The sequence below is a fragment of the Procambarus clarkii genome, chromosome 90 (assembly GCF_040958095.1).
Source record: "Procambarus clarkii isolate CNS0578487 chromosome 90, FALCON_Pclarkii_2.0, whole genome shotgun sequence".
In the NCBI taxonomy this organism is placed as follows: Eukaryota; Metazoa; Arthropoda; class Malacostraca; order Decapoda; family Cambaridae; genus Procambarus; species Procambarus clarkii.
Window position 1 is genome coordinate 20,668,222 of NC_091239.1, and position 21,829 is coordinate 20,690,050.

A 21,829-nucleotide genomic window follows, 5' to 3' on the forward strand; every position below is an offset into this window, starting at 1 on the left:
TATAATTTTCTCTCATCTTTTTTTTTTTCATTCCATGTAATCTGTTATCATTTTTTTGTCTATAAATTTTGCAAGTATTTACCTCCTTAAAATTTTCTTAGATTAAGGACCTGCCCGAAACGCTGCGCGTGCTAGTGGCTTTACAAGACTGTAATTACCATAATTGTATCCTCACATTCCTTATGTACATTCTTGTATATGCATAAATAAATAAATAAATTAGGGTGTGCCACTCACTGTCTTCGTCGTGTCGTCGTCGTTGTTGTTGTTGTTGTTGCTGCTGAAGTTGCTGTTGCTGCTCATCCTGTCGCCGTGACTTATCCCGTTTCCTGCCACTTCTACCTTGGACTACTTGGAAACCTTCATCGTCTATTGTAGAGTCTCCTGTATCAGTACTGTTGGAGGGCCCAGGGCTGGGATCCCGACCGGAGGGCCCCGGGTGTGGACCATCACCCAGGGGCCCCTGGCGGGGATGGGGGTCGTTATGGTTCCCGGGTACACCAGCCATGGTCACTTGTTGTTATTGTCTCTTAGAAGTCTTACTTCTCGTGTCAACCATCTATTTGCTGCGGCTCACTTCATGTGTTGTTGGGTGGTATGTCTTCAACACTGCACTCTGCCCTACGTACGCACACATGTACATATATACACCTACAAGGCACAAGGTTTACACTCACACGTAGCGTAGGAGTACTCTATGGTGTGCCCTGACAGTCTCTTGTGTAAACACACTAGTCGCGCACACAGACCACGACCTTGGGTAGGGAGGGCACAAAGGCTATTTTTCACGCGCGTGGGGCCCCAGGCTTCAGGTACCGTGAGGCGGCCCAACCTACGTCAGAACTCCTACCTCACAACTTCCCCTCAGCAGGCCTCGATATTGCCACATTAACAATTGCTGCCTTAATTTCTGGCCAATCCACACGCCTAGGGCCTACCACAGTTGGTAGGAGGGGCGGTGCACACTTAGTGCCTCTGTAGCTGATCTACTTGGCGCACTGAAGACTAGACCTTAGGCCTAGGCCTATGTCAAACAGGAGGATGGATACATCCTGCCTGCTCCTCTAGCTTGAGGACAACTGGCTCAGAAGATGTGCTGACAATTATTGTATATATTTACTGAATTTACCCAAGGGCCACTAACTATCTAGTGGCCTCGAAGAGGACAGAAAGCCGGCGGCTTGTTAAAGGGCCCGCCAATTGTCTTAATGATATTTTTTAGCTGGAATTTGGCATTTACGGCTTCAGCGGGTAGGCGGTTCCATGGGTTTATAGCACTCTTGGTGGAAAAAAAACATCTGTTTTCAGTCCTACTTGAGAGAACATACTCTCCAACACTATATCTGTGATTGTCCTGTTATCAGTGACTTCATACCAAATGGTATGAGGTATTTTGAGCTCTGTAATTACTTCATACACTCAGGAATATTGGAAGATATTCTTGTGCTGCACCCAGATTTTGCCAGTGGAGGCTAATAGATCAGCATTAAGTATTTTGTTCTCTCCTAATTCCATGTATGACTGGCCATCCTGTGAGGTGAGGATGTTGGGTGAGCTGGTAGCTGGTTTTTGATCTACACTGTGTGGTCCTTTATACAGAATAGGGAAGCAGCACATTGCTATGTATACCTAAACATGTTTAAAAATACATTGTTTGAGAGGAGTTTTGTAGAAACTGGTAAGAGTAATTATAATATAATGTTTCCATGATTTAGCGCTTACCTCTTGTGAAAATTGCTTAGAGTTGTTTAGTCAGAGTTGATTTGTTTTTTGTATTGAGGCTGGTATTTTCTAAATTGATTCCATGTACAGTATGTCTAACCATCCTGTGAGATGGGAGTATTAGATAAACTTATAGCTAGTTTTTTATCTACACTGTGTAATATTCCATATAGAATAGGGTAGCAACACATTGCTAGCTGTGTATACCTAATCTTCTTAATAAAAAAAATCAGTAATAAAGATTTTAAATTATAGTTTGTATTATTACAAATACAGTACTGTATTATCCTTATTAAATCATGTTGACCATGGATCATTAAGATCTCATGTTGATATGTAATACAAGTCATATTTCTTTTGAACTGCTAATCCATGCTAATCATTCATTAAATTGTGCATTATGTCTCAATTTTTCACTTCCTTGGATATACTGTACAGTACAAAAAGATAGGATAAAAATAAACCAGTAATATTTCTTTCATTATATTTTTCATTTAAATAACTGCATCAATATTTTTACAGCTGACAGGATTTGTTTTACCATACAGGTGCATTATTTGTTTAAAAAAAATTGGTTTATTGTTACACACAATGGTGCTACATAGCCTTCCCAGCTTGGTGCCTTCTTTTAATACTTGCTGATTAAAAAATAAATAATAAATACATTTTATTCAGGAAAAGTACATACAGTTGATTTACAACCATAATGTTGGATTTATAGACAGAGCTAGTACATACAATACCTAAGCCACTAATACTCATAGCATTTCGGGCAAGGTGTGGGGGGAAAAAAACACAGACTAAAACTTAATATCAATCGAGATTAGGTATAAATTGTGTTGAAAGAAGGAATAAAAAATACAAAAAGGGGGTTAACATAGCATAAATCAGCAATTGCACATGTTGGTGAACAGCGTTATTTAAAAAATAGCAAGACATGGGTTGACATTTAGGAGGTAAGTTAGGTTACATGGAGTTAATTAGGCAGTACTTGGTTTAACTCTTAAACTGGTTGAGAGAGGTACAGCCTTTGACATGATTCGGGAGGTCATTCCACATTCTGGGTCCCTTGATTTGTAGAGCACTTTTAGTTTGGTTACACACAGCCAAATTGAGTAACAGGAAGAGGTCTTGGACACAAATTTGTTCCATGCTAAATGTAGAGGAATCAGCTGAGTATTCCTCAAATAAAATAAGTTGCCTCAGCTTATAAGGTAAATAAAATAAGCATTTCTCAAATAAGTAGCTGCCTCACCTCACTGCCTTACTGCTACATAGCCTTCCCGGCATATGGTGCCTTCTTTTGATAATTACTTGTTCCACACCCAAATTGTATAACAGGAAGAGGTTTTGGACCCCTACTTCCCTCTCTCTTTTTTAATAATCTACAGTATATAGTCATAATTATAGCTTTAAGTATTCAATGAATAAAGTTTGTGACATTTTTACCCTTCTCCTTACCTAACATCATTTGTGCAGTATATTTTTATTTTATGTATCACCCAGATTTAATTTCAAAATAAAACCAAACTAAATAAATTAGAAATGGGTATGTATAGCTAAGGTACACCCTTACTACTAGGTGAACAGGGGCATTTGGTGATAGTAAATGATCCCATCAGGCAGGGCTCATCACCTTCTCTCATATTTCATGTTCACCAGTGTTTATTTACTTAATAACTACTGGTATAATATCTTGCTATTATAAAACTAATTCTACTATCATCAAACACATATTTACTTCAAGTTTCAAGCAGAGAATGCATATATAACTAACACGAAGGACTCCTCTTCACTAGATTCACCAGCTATAATATTTTGGTCATGTTCCAATATCATAAATCGATCCCAGTGTTATGTAGTAGAGAAAAAATGACTTATATCCAGTTTACGTAAAGCTACGAGTGGTCGAAACCACACTTAAATCCCGGAATGAATTTACGAAGGTTTTTCCACTTAGGGTAGCTAATTGAATACGGACCTAGCCGCCACGAAGGCGCTAAGACGGAATTCGTTCTTAGCTAAGAGGAAAAACCTTCGTAAGTACCTTCCTGAATCCGGCCCCTGGCCTCTGCTGACACTGCACCACGAACCTGCCTCGATACTAAACTCACTTGATGCTTTTCACAAAATTAGGAGAGAAAATTTTACCATTTCAGTGGCTTGTAACATATCGCTCTATCATATTCCTTAGTCAAAATAAAATATTCATAATAAATGGTAGTGTCAGTGGTGAGGGGATGTATTAGGGGGGTTAAGGAGGCAGCTAGCCTCTACGCAGTGTAACGATTCTATTGTTACGTAAAGTATGGTGACAAATAAACACAGACACTAAGATACTATATATATATATTTGGTCGAATATACAGAAGTACACAGGTGATACTTTGGTGTGAGTTGAGCGCACTGAGCGTCGGTACAGTATCTCGCAAGTGTCTGCTCTAGACCACACTTGAAAGTAGACTAGTTAATGTTTGCTATTCTGCTACTTATATGCTCGGGCAACACCTCACCGTGTTGCCCGGGCAACGCCTCACCTCATTCATCTCCAAATATTAACAATGCATTTGGAGCGAGTATATTATTGGGCTAAACTCGCTACAGCAGTCAACATTGTCTGAGTCTGGGCCTGAGGCCTGACCTGAACTCTGGCCTGAGGTCTGGCCTGAGGCTTGACCTGAGGTCTGGCCGCCACCCCCCCCCCACTCTACTGCTGACATGCTACAACCGAGCCCCCCACCGCCTCTTGTACCCGACTACCAGTGGCCGACAGTACTAACAACTATAATGGATGCAAATTTATCAAATATGTTTATGACAACAGATTAACCGTGAATACTACGGATACCCAAACTCATTTATTGGGAGGCAGACTTAATTATGTAATGGGTAGAAACCTTGTGCAAGATAGGATGGAATGTTCGTTGGTAAATCACTTAGTTAGTGAACACTATGCAGTTTTTGCTTCCTATGAGGTACAGTGTGATGTACCTAATAGACATCAGAGACGGAAAATGAATATTCCATATGGCTTGCGTGATCACTTTATTAATTGTATATCAAAATGGTATCAAGATTACACAATAACGAATGTACAAGCCTTCTCCAGAGATCTCGTTGATACGATTACTACCTACTATGACACATGGGTGTGTTGGGGAACAGGTCGTAAGCCTAGCAGAAGTGGGCAACACCTACCACCACCCAAGTGGGTCCTTGACCCCGTATTTGTTAAAGAACATGAACGAGTAAAGCAACTTGGAGATACGTACAAATGAACCAAAGCACAAGGTGACTTGCATGCATTTCTAGTTGCAAATAGAGAGGTGAGAGACACGAGCAACGTTATATGTAATAAACATTTGGAAGAGTTCCTACAAAGTATAAATGAGCAAACAACACTTGTTGAAGTTTGGGAAATGATACGAAAAATCTCTAGAAGCAGCCCAACTAAACCGCTGCACCACAGCCCACTAGAACAAGCAAACATCCTCCTTGATCAATGTTGTTGTTGTTGAGTTAGGGGCGACGACGATCGTGGGATCGGATGCGCCCCGGCGTACCCGTGAAGGGTGAATCGCAAAGCCAGGAAAGGCGAAATGCCAAGCCAAAACGCGAAACGAGTGACGCCAAGCACTAGAAACTAATATGCCACACGGCAAAACTACGCACAAAGGGAGAGGCAGAAGCACATAATAGAACAGGGCAAACAAACAGCCAGAAGGGCACACAGCATGTCATAGAGCAAATACACAAGAAATCAGAGCACATACTTGCCCGGGAACTTGGCCCGCGGGAATCTTACATTGAACGCCTCCCAGAGCACCCATTGCCAAGGGTCTCGTCCATCCACCAGGGACGCCATAACATCCGGAACCGGGGCAACAAACACCTGCAAACTGGGGACCCAGATGGTAGTACTCATGAGGCGAGAAGTCGCCACTCGCCCCCACAGGAAGGGAACTTGACCCCCATGAAAGCACTCCGGTCCGTCAGACAGCAGTAACTCGGCAATCTTCGACAAGTGACCCGGTGGCATCACAGACACCGGCAACACGTCCCCCAGGGCCCCAACGTGCACCCGCACCACAGGGGTACTCGCGGCCCCGGGCACACCACCAGACGACAGCAGGGAACCCGGATGGCGCGCATCCTTCCGTAACGTCACCACCAGGCCACGCCCAGCACCAGAGTCCACACCATCCCTGGCAGCGGAAGCCACCACCCCCCACTATGGAGAGTCCCCCGGCGGGGAAAGAGCCGAAGGCACGTCCGAGACACAGGCACCAGCACCGGCAGGCACATGGACCTCCGCCACCACGAACCGCGGAGACATCGACGCATCCGTATCCACACTGTCAACACCCGAAGCCCCACAGTCACTGAAGTCACCAACGTTGGCCCAGGAAGAAGACGATCGCCGGGAACGTTTGGTCACCGGCCGGATATCGTCCGAGCCGGTAAGTGACCCAGAAACACGGGTACCACGAGCCGAAGGAACCGATGCCATGACGGCAGCAGCCTCTATCACAGGGGGAACCGGGCCACACACATCAGGAGGCTCCGCAGCCACCCCAGCACCAAGCACATCCGGGACCCGAGTCACGGACACAGGGCCAGGCGCAGCATCAGAAGACGAGGGAAAAGACAGCGACATCACACAGGGAGCTCCAGGAAGGCCCACGGGAGCAGCTGGAACAGCGACAGGATCAGGCAGACCAACCGACGGTACCTCAAGAACCGGAGGAGGAACAGCAGGCGCCGCCGGGGAAGCTGCAGCAGCAAACGGGACGCGCACCACCTCATCAACATCACCGGAGACTGCCTCCAGAGGGAGTGGCGGGAAATCCTCATCGCGGAACAAGTTGACAGGAGCAGCAGGGGCTTCAGAGCACCCGGCATCCTGATGCCCCAACAGGCCACACCGGAAACAGGTACGAGGCTGCCGGGCATAATACACCCGGACGTAGTACCACATAAGCCGGACAGAAGAAGGTATATCCGACCGCAGGCGCATCCCCAACGTGCGAATGTTTGTATGCCTCCCAGCATACCGCCCCGAGGAGAGCGTGTTCACCCGCACGCTGACAACAGTACCAAAACCCCCAAAGTAACGCCGGAGGAGGTCATCAGGGAATTCCAGGGGCGCACCATGGATACTGACATAAGTCAGGGCACCACTGCGGTCCAAAATCGCCACAGAGCCGGCATCGTCTGGCAACGGCAACGTACGCCCCCCCGTACCGACGGAGGAAGTCCCGGTACTCGTCCTCCCCCACGAACTTAATAACAACCCGATGGGCCGTAACTAGCTCCAGACCGTAAACAGCTTCCACCAGGACACGAAGCATGTCACACATCACCATCTCGATGGTCGGATAACCAGCCTTACAAGTGAACTCCAGGCCCACGGAGTTCACACACTGAACAGGAGGAAGATGGCCCCCCATGTGAGAACTGCCACGTCAACGCCCTCCTTGATCAATGGGCACTAACATCGAGCTACGACTCACTCCCAATTAACATACAGCACAAACTTGATGACCCACGCCCCAACAGACAACGAACCATCAATCTTGCCTGTACAGCTATCGACGTGTCGGACCTTAATGATGCAACTGAATGGGAATTAAATCATGCACTAAAGATGGGAAAATCAACTGCTCCTGGAGAGGATGGTATTACTTACAGTCTACTGAGATTAGTCTCACACGTACCAGGTAATCCACTATTAGTGTTGTACAGAATGAGTTTACGTGAAGGAGTATTACCTGATGCTTGGACAGAGTGTCATTGTTCTCATCCCCCAAACCACACTCGGATAATTATAGACCCATATCTCTAACATCGTGTGTTTGTAAAGTGCTTGAACGTATTGCTCTTAACCGACTCATGTATCGTATACAGGGGCACCTGTCACCTCAGCTGTTTGGATTTATGCCTGGGCTCAGTACACAACACTGTTTTGCTGAGTACTTCGCACATATTGAAGCCTCCCCTCAAACAGTCTTCATCGACCTAGCAGCAGCTTTTGATACAGCAAACAGAGAAATCATACTGGAACAGCTTGCTGAGCTATTTGTCTAATCGAACAGCATATGTTTTGTTTAATCGTATTAAAAGCACAGAGAGCAAACACTTTGAACTGGGAACTCCACAAGGAGGGGTCCTCAGTCCCTTGTTGTTCAACGTTCTGATGCATAAACTTATTAAAGATCTTCCAACTAATAATGAAGACACTGTCATTTGTTATGCTGCTGGAACTCCACAAGGAGGGGTCCTCAGTCCCTTGTTGTTCAACGTTCTGATGCATAAACTTATTAAAGATCTTCCAACTAATAATGAAGACACTGTCATTTGTTATGCTGATGATATATGTTTACAGGCTGCCACCGAGCCCAGAATGCAAGTTCTGCTCGACGCTTTTGCTACTAGAGCTGAGGAATGTGGCCTCCTTATCTCTGTACAGAAAACTCGTGCCCTCATTCCATGTGGTAGTCCACCAGCCAATTATCATATAGATGGGCGAGCACTTGAGAACTGTGAGTCTTACAGATACCTTGGTGTCCCCATTAACGACCCTGGGTACCGTTATTCTCTTAAGAGGAGACTTTGGGAGAGATTAAAGCCCTTGCGGGTCCTTGTTGGTGTCAATCATGGACTTAACGTGAGACTTGCTAGAATGTTTTATGTATCATTTATACGCTCTGTGATTGACTACAATGCTCTACATCTCACACTGTATACTGACAAAGAGCTGAAATCTCTTGAAACCTTGCAAAATGAAGCTATGCGTCTCATCCTTGGGGCTCCAAAGTCCACGAGAATAGTTAATATGAGAGCAGAGTTAAAATTACCTACCATAAGTGAGAGAATTTTGTCTATTAGCACAGTTTTCGGCGTGAAGGCATTGAGTAGATCTAGACAACACATGAAGTTTCAAGCTAATCTTTCTAATATGCTGCACTCACCTGAGGTCTATAGAAGAAGAACGAAATCTGATTATGTATATTGGTTCTACAAGGTAGCCAACTCCATCAAAATATTAAATATGTACCCAACTCAACTAATGATTAATCAGCCAATTACTCCATGGGATAACTGGGATCTATCAGTTGATTTTGTAAATGCGCCCAAGAAAGATAGTGTGCACACTACATTATTAAAACAGTTAACACTGAAAAGCATCACTGAAAGTACTCAGAGTATGGGTAACGATGTTTATCAGTGCTATACCGATGGCTCTGGAGAAGAAGGTGGACGATGTACCGGATGTGCTTGTAACATATTTGAACAATCTTCTCTCATACATACAGCAATGAAGCGCGTTAATGACTGGGCAAGTACAACTCAAACCGAACTTGCAGGCATATACCTTGCCACTGAATTTTTAAAAGACAAAGGCAGTGGACTTATATACTGTGACTCGCAGAGTGCACTCCTGGCATTGAACGCACATAGTAGTGACACCCAGAAAATAGTCAGTGATATTCGAATGAATGTTTTAGCTGCCAAAGAAAACAGATTTGATATTAAATTCCTATGGATACCATCACATGTTGGCATCTCAAGGCATGACACTGTTGATATGCTTGCTAAGTCAGCCTGCAGAAAACCAGTGGTAGAAATTGATATGGGTGTTTCATTAGCAGTGACAAAGAGAATACTTAAACAAATATCTAATGAAAATCTCACCGACCTAAGAAATTCTCAAAGACCTGAAAGTTGTAGCATTAAATATTATGATAGATATTGTGAGGAGACATTCACATATGGGACTAATAGAACAAGAACCCGGCAATGTGATGTTATAGTGGCCAGAATACGCCTGGGATATAGACGTATCTGGCAGCTTTCTCAAAACCCAAATGTCGAGTACACAATGTGTCAACTTTGTGAAAGAAAAAACATGCACTCTCTTGAACATCATATTGTAGAATGTCCCATACTGACTGACTTTCGCCCTCCTGGGCTAAGGTATGCTGAACTCTGTAATTACTATACGAGTACTGGAACACTTGATGATATAGTCACTACTTTTCCCAAAAGCGGTGAAGTTCTGCGGGGAACGAAAACGTATTACCATGATTTTGTGTCTAACCGACTAAGTAGCGCGCGCATCGAGTGGGGTACTTAAGCGCGTGCGGACTCGGCGACCTCTTGCTCGCCAGTACACTACAAAACGTTCCTTTGGTCCCGAAGACTCGATTCGTTTTCATCTTTATTATAATTATTATTAACCCAGCTGTTGAAGTTCTGGCTGGCAAGGTCCCAGCCGATGATCCAGCAGCTGATGTCCCCACCTGCTGAAGTTCCGGCTGACGAGGTCCCAGGCGAAGATCCAGCAGCTGGCGCTCCAGTTAATAAGTCTTTACTTTAAGAAAGAACAGCTTTCTTTATGCTTATATTATCTTTAGTAAATCAAGAATTACTTCAGGCCCGAAGATTCGATTCAGCCGAATCCTGTCAATTATTCCTTAGTATTGTTATCCTTTAGTGTTATTATTTATTATTATTCTTTATTATATTCGTCCCCCCCCCCCCCGGTGCTTATTATTTTGGGATAAGGAACAATGAATGTACCACATTACTCGATGCTGTATACACTAACTGAGCACACAAACGAGGTCTCAATTATTATTCAGTCATTATTTCTGGTTATGTCTATCCACTTTCCCTGTTTATTATTATCCTCATATTCAATTATCCATACTGGTTATTATAATTTCGCTACTCATTTGTTTTGCCGCTGATGTGATCCCTGTCGATGATCTGGCAGCTATTGGCTCAGCTGCCTTCGGGCCGGGCACAGCTGCTGATGTACCGGCCGACGTGGATACGCTGCCGGTGACCCATGCAGCGGATGGGCCAGCTGAGCGTGCCCCCTGGGGGCCATGCCCAGCCCCCCTTGGGGCAGCCGCTGATGTTCCGGCTGTTGTGGTCCCAGCCAATGATCCAGCAGCTGATGGCACAGCTGGCGGTGTTCCAGCTGAGCATGCCCGGGGGCCAAGCACAGCTGCTGATGTTCCGGCCGATGATCCAGCAGCTGATGGCCCAGCTGGTGGTGTTCCAAGCTGAGCACGCCCCTGGGGGCCAAGCACAGTTGCTGACGTTCCGGCCGATGATCCAGCAGCTGATGGCACAGCTGGGGGTGTTCCAGCTGAGCATGCCCCTGGGGGTCAAGCACAGCTGCTGACGTTCCGGCTGAGGTGGTCCCAACCAATGATCCAGCAGCTGATGGCCCAGCTGGGGGTGCTCCAGCTGAGCATGCCCCTGGGGGCCAAGCACAGCTGCTGAGGTTCCGGCTGACGTGGTCCCAGCCAATGATCCAGCAGCTGATGGCCCAGCTGGTGGTCCAAGCTGAGCACGCCCCTGGGGGCCAAGCACAGCTGCTGACATGCCGACTGTTGTGGTCCCAGCCGATGAGCCAGCAGCTGCAGGCTCAGCTGACGGTCTTACAGCTGAGCATGCCTTGTAATTAATCATTGTGTTTATTGTTAATTGTTTGCAGTTGTTTAATTATTATTTATATGCTGCCGGTGACCCAGCAGCTGAAGGTCCAGCCGAGCATGCCCGTATAATCACCCATTATTATGAGTATTGTCAATTAATTATTAGTAGCTAATAATGGCAGCCGAAGGCTCAGCTGGTGTTGCAGCCGAGCATGCACAGTCACTCTCATTATTTATATACGATTTCTGTTCTTTACATTTGTCATTCTTTATATTCCTTTCTAATTTATGTATTATATATTGTTTGTTTCTCGGGCCAGACCCAGCTGCTGAGGTGCCGGCTGACGTAGTCCATGCCGATGATCCAGCAGGTAGCGTTCGGCCACTGGGCGAGGCCCAGCTGTTGGGCCAGCTGGTGGTGTGCCAGATGTGCACGACACCGGGGGGCCTAGCCCAGCTCCGAATGTCCTGGCTGACGAGTTTTCAGCCGATGACCCAGCAGCTGAGGCTCCGGAAGGAGATATCCAGCCGACGATGTCCCAGCTGCTGAAGTTGACATCTAGTGGCGTCCAACCGAAAATGCCGCAACTGCAATTGTCCAGCTGCCAAGGCTACAGATAGCGTGTCCCAGCCGAGGAATTTCACGAGAGAAGAAGGGAAGACCGCATTTTCTCTACATTCTTAATAATAATTTCGTTACAGTTCTAATTCGTCTTAATGAGCGTAAGTGGTCCCGCAGTTCTCCACTCAATTATGCTGGGGCTTCATTCAATTCTACCCATTCCTGCTTTACGCAACAGGTGTCGCATCCAGTTATCACCACTCTCGCAGCCCAAGTTGCCAGCAGTACACTTTGATGCGGATCCCACGCACCTGTGCCTTTGCTTTTCACGTTACCTCTGCACACCAGCTCCTGCCCACCCTTACTGCTTTAATACTTCCAGATCCACAATAGAACGAGGACGAGGAAAACCTGTGATGATGGACCACGGCTCTCATGCCCACCGTGCGAGGTATCCAGGGAGGTGACCGACACGCTTCTAAGCTAACACCTCCACTCCACACCCGCGGGGCTCACCACAGTGACAATGACCAACACAGGGTCGACCCTGGGGAGTCGGCCTTGGAGTGGACAGCGTTCACATTCCCACACCCGCCCTGGGGCCAGCCTTCCAGGACTGGTCTCTGTGAGGGGGGGCTACTACGACGAAGATATACACGGGATCAACCAGTCATTTGCCATGGTGGAAAGCACTCCCTGCTCGGAGTACAAACCCGGCATTAGGTACTCCTCCCAGGGCACAGTCGGTGGGCCATCCTGCCTCTCTGCTCCACGGCTCGTCAAGATGGAGCTCCGTCGGCCCACCAAGCGAGCTGCGTCTGTTAGCAGCATCTGCCTAGTAGACCCGGAATGGTACCTTTTTCAGTCAGGAAAACCCGATTGTTTTTTAATGGCCTCTCCGGGCATACGGGCACGCTTACGGCCACGGTAGCAAGAAGTCATGTTCCTACTTAGAGCAGCCAGCTTCCGCTCGCCCTTCGGGGGTGGGGGTTCCGCGCCGTTGGCCCTCACAGGATTGGGGGTGCTCTGACGGAACCCCCAAAACTAATTAGAGATGTCACTTCACTGTATTTGATTTAATCATTATAACAGCTACCCATTATTATTATTTCAGTATAATAATTTATGGTTATGCACTAATCATTATTAGCCATCATAATTAATTATCAACTTTAATTATCTATTTATTCGTTATAATGAGCTAGTATGCTTCTTCATTTAAGGATTATCAATTACTTAATCACTTATGATTATTAATTATTTGTATTTAATAAATAATTAATGATTTATTATTATAAAAATAAATTAAGTCCCACTCTGTAAGCGTTTTCTTCCAATCCGCAGAAATATTGGACTTGTATCCATGATTGACCATGTAATATATATCAATCATACAATGTATATATATGATGTAACTATATAACCTGAGCTTGTAAAAGCACCTTTATCACCTTCAGTGATTAAGTGCTTAAATGCACACTAGTTTCTTTATCAGCTACCTCACCCTGTCAGAGTAAATGAGACAAATGTATGTGAATGCATGTTTGTGTGTATATATGTATGTATATGTGTGTGTGTATGTATATGTATGGGTATAAAGTATATATGGAAGCTGATCAGAATTACATTTCACCTTTGTGAATGTACATTAATGACACTGTAAAAGACACATCTAACACTTTATGTAGGGCATACGTAAATCTGTGTATCTATGTATTTACGTATGTAGGTTAGCTTAGCATTTTAAAAGCACCAAATCACCTTCTGTGGTTGAGTGTTCAATAAACCCTTGAACTATATGTTTAACACTTCTCTAACCCTGTCCATGGAAGACAGAAGAAAATGTATATATGCTGGTTAGCATTGTAAATGTGTGGCCACGTCTACCACGAATACCGAATACCACGAATACCACGTGGCCACGTAAATGTGTGGTATTCACTGGAGTCAGTGATTCCTGTGTGCCTTCACACACAGAATTGGTGTCTAGTAATCTTTTTTTTAATGGCATTCGTTTATTGGAGGTCTGAGAAAGCTGATGTGTACCCGTGGATTTTTTTAAATCTTACACAGTACTTTAAATCATCCCTGTATGAGACACCCAGTGTGGTCAGATATGCCTAAAGTATCTCTATATGACTCGTGCAGTGGAAGGGTTATGAAAAAAAATTTCCCTATGAATTTTGACAAGGATATATCAACCATTTATAAATTTAAAAATGGTAAATTTTAAGGAAGGAATTTTTTCTTATTGATTTTTGCTAAAAATTCTTCTGAATTTACATTTAGCAATATTTTGTATATTGCTAAAGTTAAAATTTGCTAAAGTTCATATATGCACAAGGAAATAACTTCTTACAGGACCAGGATGCATGGCAGAAAGTGCAAAATAATCCTGTTGAAAAGCAGAGGTATATGCAGTTGGTACAATAAGAGAGAATTCTATTAACATAGGGGCCCAAGAGTTTTCAGCACTCTCCCACTATACATAAGAGTCATAACTAGTCAATATCTCACTTTGTTCAAAAGATAGCGTGTAAAACATCTCTTAAGGATATCTGATCATCTGGGCTGTAATTTATGGCAGATTGGGAGCAGCAGATGCTGCTGCTCCCAGTTTTGCTGCTAACAGTCTGGTTGCCCAGACTAACAACCAGGAGGCATAATCAAGAGACTGGGTTCCATAGTCAGAGACTGAAGTTATCTCAAAGACAGTAGGTAGGTTTAGAGTAAGAATCTGGAATTGGCAGTTATTCAGTACCAAGTACATAATTTGTGTGTGAAATTACATAAGTGAAGTTTCAGGATGAGAGCTACAATTGTGGTAACCTGTCTTCATTGGGACAAGTGTGTACATTCCTTTAATATCTTCCCACTATTTGTTTATGTCCTTGCCTATAAATAACCTTTCTCAATGAAACCCATTATAAAATTTACTTTAAAATAATTTAAGTTTTTGCTATTTCTATGTCATAGGAAGTGACATATTAAATATAAAATAGGACATGATTGCCCTTGCTGAAAGATGGCATGAATGTAGGTCAGCAACTTCCTCCTTGTTCCTAGTGAATACGAGATCCAGCAATGATGGGACATTCCCTTGCTTTATATGTTAATTATTTAAATATTGGCCTATGCACCAGAAGCCCCCCTGTGGTAGTTTACCAATATAACCATTATAAGAAAAGTTGGAAAGTCTGTTTACTAGCCTGCTATCTCATTTTCCTTTTTTCCCCATACTACATCCTTCTTAGTAGATTATTTGTAATTATTATTAAAGGCTTAAGTGCATTATTAGCTTTAATTTACATATTGATTTTTTATGCTCTTAACACAGATCTGGATTCTCTCTTGTATGAATTCTCATGTGTTTTTTTAGAACTGATTTATATGAAAAATCTTTTAGACACACTGAACATTTATATGGTTTCTCTCCTGTATGAATCCTCATGTGATTCATTGCATTTGATTTACATGCAAATTCTTTTAGACACTCTGAACATTGATAGGGTTTTTCTCCTGTATGAGTCCTTATGTGCTTTGCTAGAACTGATCTATGTGAAAAAGCTTTTAGACACAGTGAACATTCATATGGTTTCTCTTCTGTATGAACCCTCATGTGTTCTACTACTTGTGATTTCTCTGCAAATTCTTTTAGACACTCTAAACACTGAAATGGCTTTTCTCCTGTATGAACCTTCATGTGTCTCGTTAGAAATGATTTTTGGGAAAAATCTCTTTGACACACTGAACACTGATATGGTTTCTCTCCTGTATGAATCCTCATGTGTTTTGTTAGATCTGAATTACAATAAAAATCTTTTTGACACACTGAACATTGATATGGCTTCTCCCCTGTGTGAATCCTCATATGCTCTATTAAATGTGAGTTTTGTGCAAAGTCTTTTTGACATACTGAACATTGATATGGTCTTACCCCTGTATGAAGCCTTATGTGCTTTGTTAGTGCTGATTTACAAGAAAAGTCTTTTTGGCACTCTGAACACTGATATGGTTTGTCTCCTGTATGAGTCCTCATATGCTCCATTAGATATGATTTTTGTGCAAAGTCTTTTTGGCACTCTGAACATTGATACCGTTTCTCTCCTGTGTGAATTCTCATGTGTTTTGTTAGACCTGATTTGTATGATAAGTCTTTTTGACAGACCGAACACTTGTATGGTTTCTCTCCCGTATGAACCCTCATGTGCTTTGATAGATCTGAATTACAAATAAAATCTTTAGAACACACTGAACATTGAAATGGTTTCTCTCCTGTATGAATCCTCATGTGCCTTATTAGATGTGATTTTTGTCTTAAGTCTTTTAGGCATACTGAACATTGATATGGATTCTTTCTCAAGTGAGTGCTCATGTTTAACACTTGATATTTCTGAAAAGTGTATAAAAACGGTACTAAAATTAATTCTCTCCAGTATAAATTCTCAGACTATTCTGAACACTTGGACTGTGAGAGGACGCCTCAAATCATATGGTGACCATCAAACCGGCAATGTTATAAAGTGTTACCTTTGTCAATAGATGGCACTGAAGGTCAAATAAGCTACTTAAAGGACCACATTCCCGTTACTACAAGTATGTAATTATCATACGAAGGCACCAAGCCGGGAAAGCTATGTAGCACCATTCCCTTTACTACAAATATATAGCAAATGGATTACTTGTAAATATATAAAAGAGAATTAACCTTGACAATGTGGTTATATATTTTAAAAGAAAAATATTTGTGATTTTTTCTAATATTAGACAATATATTAAACTTACAATACTGTACAGTAATGAGCATAAATGGTGTAAAAGTGTTTATACACACACACACACACACACTGCCACATGTGGCTGATATTGGAAAAATCAGATTGTGACCACAACTTTATGATCATGCCAGATGAATACTGAGAAAAGATTGTCTAAATTTTAAACACATCATCATTTAATCCTTAATCCTTTCCAAAAAAAAAATGTAGTAAATATATATATAGTTACAGCATGAGGGTCAAGTACAATGGACCCTTATGTGGTTTATCTTTTGTGAGAACATGTGTTTGAGATATTTATGAACAGTATATATGCAGGGTATCATGTATATGCTTTATATAATTTTTCAACCCCCATTATACCCTATTGTATACCCTATAAATACAAGTACATAAATTAATATGTACATTTTTGGAATGCTCTCTTAGCACTTGCACATGAACTCTTACATGAACTATTTATTGTATGTGATTTTTGCAATGGAACATTTATTGTATATAACAATTTTTTTTTAGCATTAAGCACTGAGAAAATACTAATACTGTAAAAAATAATTAATTTACATAACTGTGAAATGTTCTCACAATACATTTGTTAAAAATATATGTAACATATATTATTAACATACATTATTAATAAATACCAATCTTAAAGTATATAAGTCACCAAATTTAAATTTGTACACATATTTAGTATATCATGGGTGCATGGCATGTTGCTAATACATGTGCACTGCTTCAGGTAAGTACTAAAATGCTGCTAAAGTGTATATGATCATACACAAATGTCAGATGAAGTAAGTGTTTACTACAATGGGTGATAAGACTGCAAAGTACACTATCTGAAAGTGGTGTAAACATTCATTCACACTCTGTAGAGGGTGTGGACATAGTAGTTAGAATATTGAAATGTGCTCAACACACAGTGTTGCCACTGTACATGTAATATTTCTGACACTATGATGTACTGAATTACACTGTTGCCAATATCATGCATGCAATATTTCTGATACATGAGCTTTATGTCACTGGGTGTCAGCACTGAAAGTGTAATTCTTCTGGTGATAGTCCAAGCTGCAAAAGAAAAGAAATAATCATTAGTGCTTGAAGTAAACTAATACAAAATGTCAGTGACATTTGCTAAAATTCAATGTTGAATGTAATAAATCACCAATTTCTGGGTGAGCCCCGGTGGCTCCTGCTAACACTTTCATTGTGTGTAATGTCTAAAAGTTAACCTGCTTGATGGAGTTCTGGGAGTTCTTCTACTCCCAAAGCCTGGCCTGAGGCCAGGCTTGACTTATGAGAGTTTGGTCCACTAGGCTGTTGCTTGCAGCGGCCCGCAGGCCCACATATCCACCACAGCCCGGTTGGTCTGTTATTTCTAGGAGAAAATTATCTAGTTTTCTCTTGAAGATGTCCACGGTTGTTCTGGCAATATTTCTTATGCTCGCTGGGAGGATGTTAAGCAACCATGGACCTCTGATGTTTATACAGTGTTCTCTGATTTTGCCCATGGCACCCCTCCCCACCTCATTTGCCATCGGCTGTGGAGTTGTCTGGCCTACCGGAGACCCAGAACCTGGCCTCCTCACAGAGGCGCAGGAAGGAGTGTAATGTCACAATACAGCAAACTGTAATGATAGTGCCTTGTAATGATTGATTATGGTCAACACTGCAGTTACCACTTACCATGAAGTCAGTCTTATTTTCACCCACAAGTCACCTTAATAATTACCCTTAACCCTTAAACTGTGCAACACATCATATGATGTGGTGAGTAACTTACCCAAAAGTGTGCATCACATCATAGGACGTCTTGGAGTACTATGCAAGATTTAAGTGGCCCGGGGATACACAGGGTTTACCATGCCTTCATCAGGGCTCTTGTAAACAGAAGCCATTTAAAAAAAAAATCGTGGGCAACATTCCCGGGTGTGAAGGCCTCGGTACTGAGCGAGCCACCAAGGCTGGTGCACCCAGCATGAGCTCACAGCACTGCTGTTCAGTTTGTGACCACAGCATCGCCTAAAAATGTCAAAATATATACGTACCTGCTATTATTTATCGATGATAGTATTACAGAAGACCCCTGACTGTGATAAAAATGACCAGGATTCTGATATGAGCAGGACTGTTGTGATAATTAGCACTGTAGTAGGAGGAGTAATCTTGGTGGGGAGGGAGGCAACGTTTTCTGCTGACCGTGTGACCACCTTTTACTGTCTGGACTCACTATACCAGCTTAGTGGTTCGCTATGGTGAACAAAACATGCAGATGCTTATATATAACGTTTGTTTATAGTGAATAAAAGCAAAAACAGTATGGTGGGAGGAGAATGTTGGCGAGTCAGGTGAGGTGAGGGAGTGGCAGCCAGTGGCGCCATCACTGGCACTGCCACTCAGCATACCAACTTAGTAGTTCATTATGGTTAACACAAATATAGATGCTTATATATATATAACATGTATGTGTAGTGTAATAACAGCAAAAGGAGTGTTGGGAGAAGTCATTTTGGTGAGGGAGGTGGCGACATCTGCATGACGTTGCTGGAACGCCATCAACGAAGCCACCTGATTACCCTACAAATGGCGATACACCCATGTCAAAAACACCAGATGCAAAACGCAGAAGAGTAAGTCAAACAAGTAAGGTACCTCGCTGGCCCAACCTGCTAAAAAGAGGCAAAGCCGTGGAAAAACTCCCAGGTTAGGACACTGTGTAAGCAGCATCTGAAACCAAGGCTGGGCCGGCCACCATGGATGGGGCCAGGAGAATCACTCTCTCCCTATAAGATTCAAGCCGTGCCAGAACCCGAAGCAACAGCCAGGGGATGATGGTAGAGGAACCCCCACCTCGACCAGTCCTGCTAGAAAGCGTCCACTGCGAATGTCTCGCAGTCGAGGAACGGTGCCACGTATATGGGGAGGCACCTGATCTGAACTGATGCAAAGAGGTCCACCTCCGGGTGCCCGAACGTCCAACAAAACAAAAGGAAGGAAGCGGCGCTGACTATCCACCGCCCACTCTGTGGAAAGAGGAATGAAGCGAGAAAGGCCATCGCTTCAGAACATTAGACACCCCCTGAATGTGAACGGTGTGGAGAGCTAAATCTTGAGAACTCAGCAGAAGAGCTACCTGAAGCGACCAGCCCCAAAGAACCATGTTGAGGCGGTTTAGACAATGAACCACAGGAGAGCAAGTGGCGTCCGAATGGAGTCTGATCACTAAGCCGCGAGGCAACCAAATCTGCTGCAAACTCCCGCATCGTGCTGCAAGCCCAACAGAAAAACAGAGCTCAATGCCCCTGGCTGGTCTGGTAAGCGCTCATCACAAATCCCCAGCCGAGAGATGAGGAATTCGTGAACACATCGAGCAAGGAAAGGGGAAGGTGCCAAGCACTGAACCCCGAAGAACCCAAAGAAAAAAACGGAGGCGCAGACGCAAGGACCCCAGAGGTTGAGCCCAACAATTGTGAGAGCATCAAAAGTGGCTGCCCCGAAGATATCAGAACAGCCTCTGAAGCCAGATTCTGCCCAGTGGGAAAACCAGCTGGGAAAAATTCAGGCTCCCACATAGCTGCTCAAGCAACTACTAAGTGACCCGGGTCCCCCTCAAAACTAGCAGACGACGGGACTGCAGCCAAAGCAAAACGACAGGAGGAAGAGAAATGAACACAATTCGAGAATCCCACACGAGGCCCAGCCAAGTCCAAACCCATGATGAAACCAAACAGGACTTCCACCAATTCGTTAGGAACCCGAACCGGATAAGTTGGGAAAGAACCACAGGCTAGCAGTCATGCAGACCAGCTGGGAGCCCAAACCAACCAGTCGCCATGGTAAGACAGAACCTGAACCCCGAGCAGAAATAGACAAGCCACCACGACCTGGATTAAACGTGCGAAAACATGAGGTGCCAGATTCAAGCCAAATGGAAGGCAACAAAAGCAGTAACCCTGATGCCGCACCACAAAACCTAGCCAATCTCTCAACCCTAAATGAATAGAAACGTGCCAATACATGTCCTTGAGGTCTATTGAAATCATCCAAGCTCCTGGCTCGAGAAGAAGCTGGACCTGGGACAAAGTGGTCATCTGAAAGGAGGGGAAAGGAATCCAATAGTTCAGACAAGACTAGTCCAGAATGAACTGCAGATCCGCAGTTCTGTTTCAAAACTGGAAACAAGTGGGAAACAATTCTTTACTTGACAGATGAAGTTGTTTCGACCAAGCCCAAGGGAACTTACTCCAAGATGACCTGACAGAGATGAGGAAGGGGAACGTTCCAACATGGTGACGGCTGGAGGTACGCAGAGTTCTGTCCTACAAACATTCATGATACCTTTGAAGATTTTGGGAAACCACTGTTACATGGCACACACATAGATCATGATCATCACCCGATCCTAGAGGAGGATCCAGATGGAGGTTTCCAGGACAGTAAACATCACAGTAAGGCAAACATTAGAGGTGCATGCTGCCATAATACAGAGGTAAACAGAGACCACACTGGCCCCACGTGGCCTGAGTATCAACATCCACCGCTCAACCAGGGTAGGCAAATTTCTGGTTTGCAAACTTTCATCATTGCCTTTGATGACGAAGATAGGAATGTTTTCAAAAATAGCGGGGCACAAAGTATCCTATATCATGTCATTCCAAAGATATTCAAGATGAAAGTGCATGATATCAGACCTAATAAACAAAGGAATAGAATCGCAGTGGACTACAAACATAGCGAGGAACAAGAGCTTTTAGACGTTACTGACATCTGTAGATACAAAATCAAATGCTACAAACCACTAGGTGACCAATTAGTGAAATATGTAATCCGACATGTTGCACACATTAGTGCAGACGACATCAAGGCACGACTTCAGGCAGCTGACATTTCAAGCTTCGGAGTCAAAAAGTTTATGCGAAGAACAAACTGAGAACTGAGTGACACAAGTACTGCCCTATCTTGAGAGGTTATCTTGAGATGATTTCGGGGCTTAGTGTCCCTGCAGCCTGGTCCTCAACCAGGCCTCCTTATGTTACACACCCCCAGGAAGCAGCCCGTAGTAGCTGACTAACTCCCAGGTACCTATTTACTGCTAGGTAACAGGGGCATCAGAGTGAAAGAAACTCTGCCCATTTTGTTTCTGCCTCCACCGGGGATCAAACCCAGAACCTCAGGACTACGAATCTGAAGCACTGCTAACTCAGCTGTCAGGTCCCAAACTTACCTGGTCTGGCCCTAACAGGCCCTGCTTACCTTTCTAGACTACATTTCCCCTGATAGTGTTTGGTTTGACGGCTACCTCCATAAAC

At 43.6% G+C, this 21,829-nt stretch overlaps 1 protein-coding gene across 3 annotated transcripts in view; it reads right to left on the bottom strand.

Moving 5' to 3' along the window:
• Nucleotides 1-15,023: 15,023 nt before the first annotated feature.
• LOC138359296 (zinc finger protein 271-like) overlaps nucleotides 15,024-21,829 on the bottom strand; it is a 149,709-nt gene continuing 142,903 nt past the window's right edge. For all 3 annotated transcript variants that reach the window (XM_069318430.1, XM_069318431.1, XM_069318432.1), the window contains one exon: nucleotides 15,024-17,588. In XM_069318430.1, the coding sequence (XP_069174531.1) occupies nucleotides 15,065-16,111 (1,047 nt within the window). In that variant the 5' untranslated portion in view covers nucleotides 16,112-17,588 and the 3' untranslated portion in view covers nucleotides 15,024-15,064. The remainder of the gene's footprint in view (nucleotides 17,589-21,829) is intronic.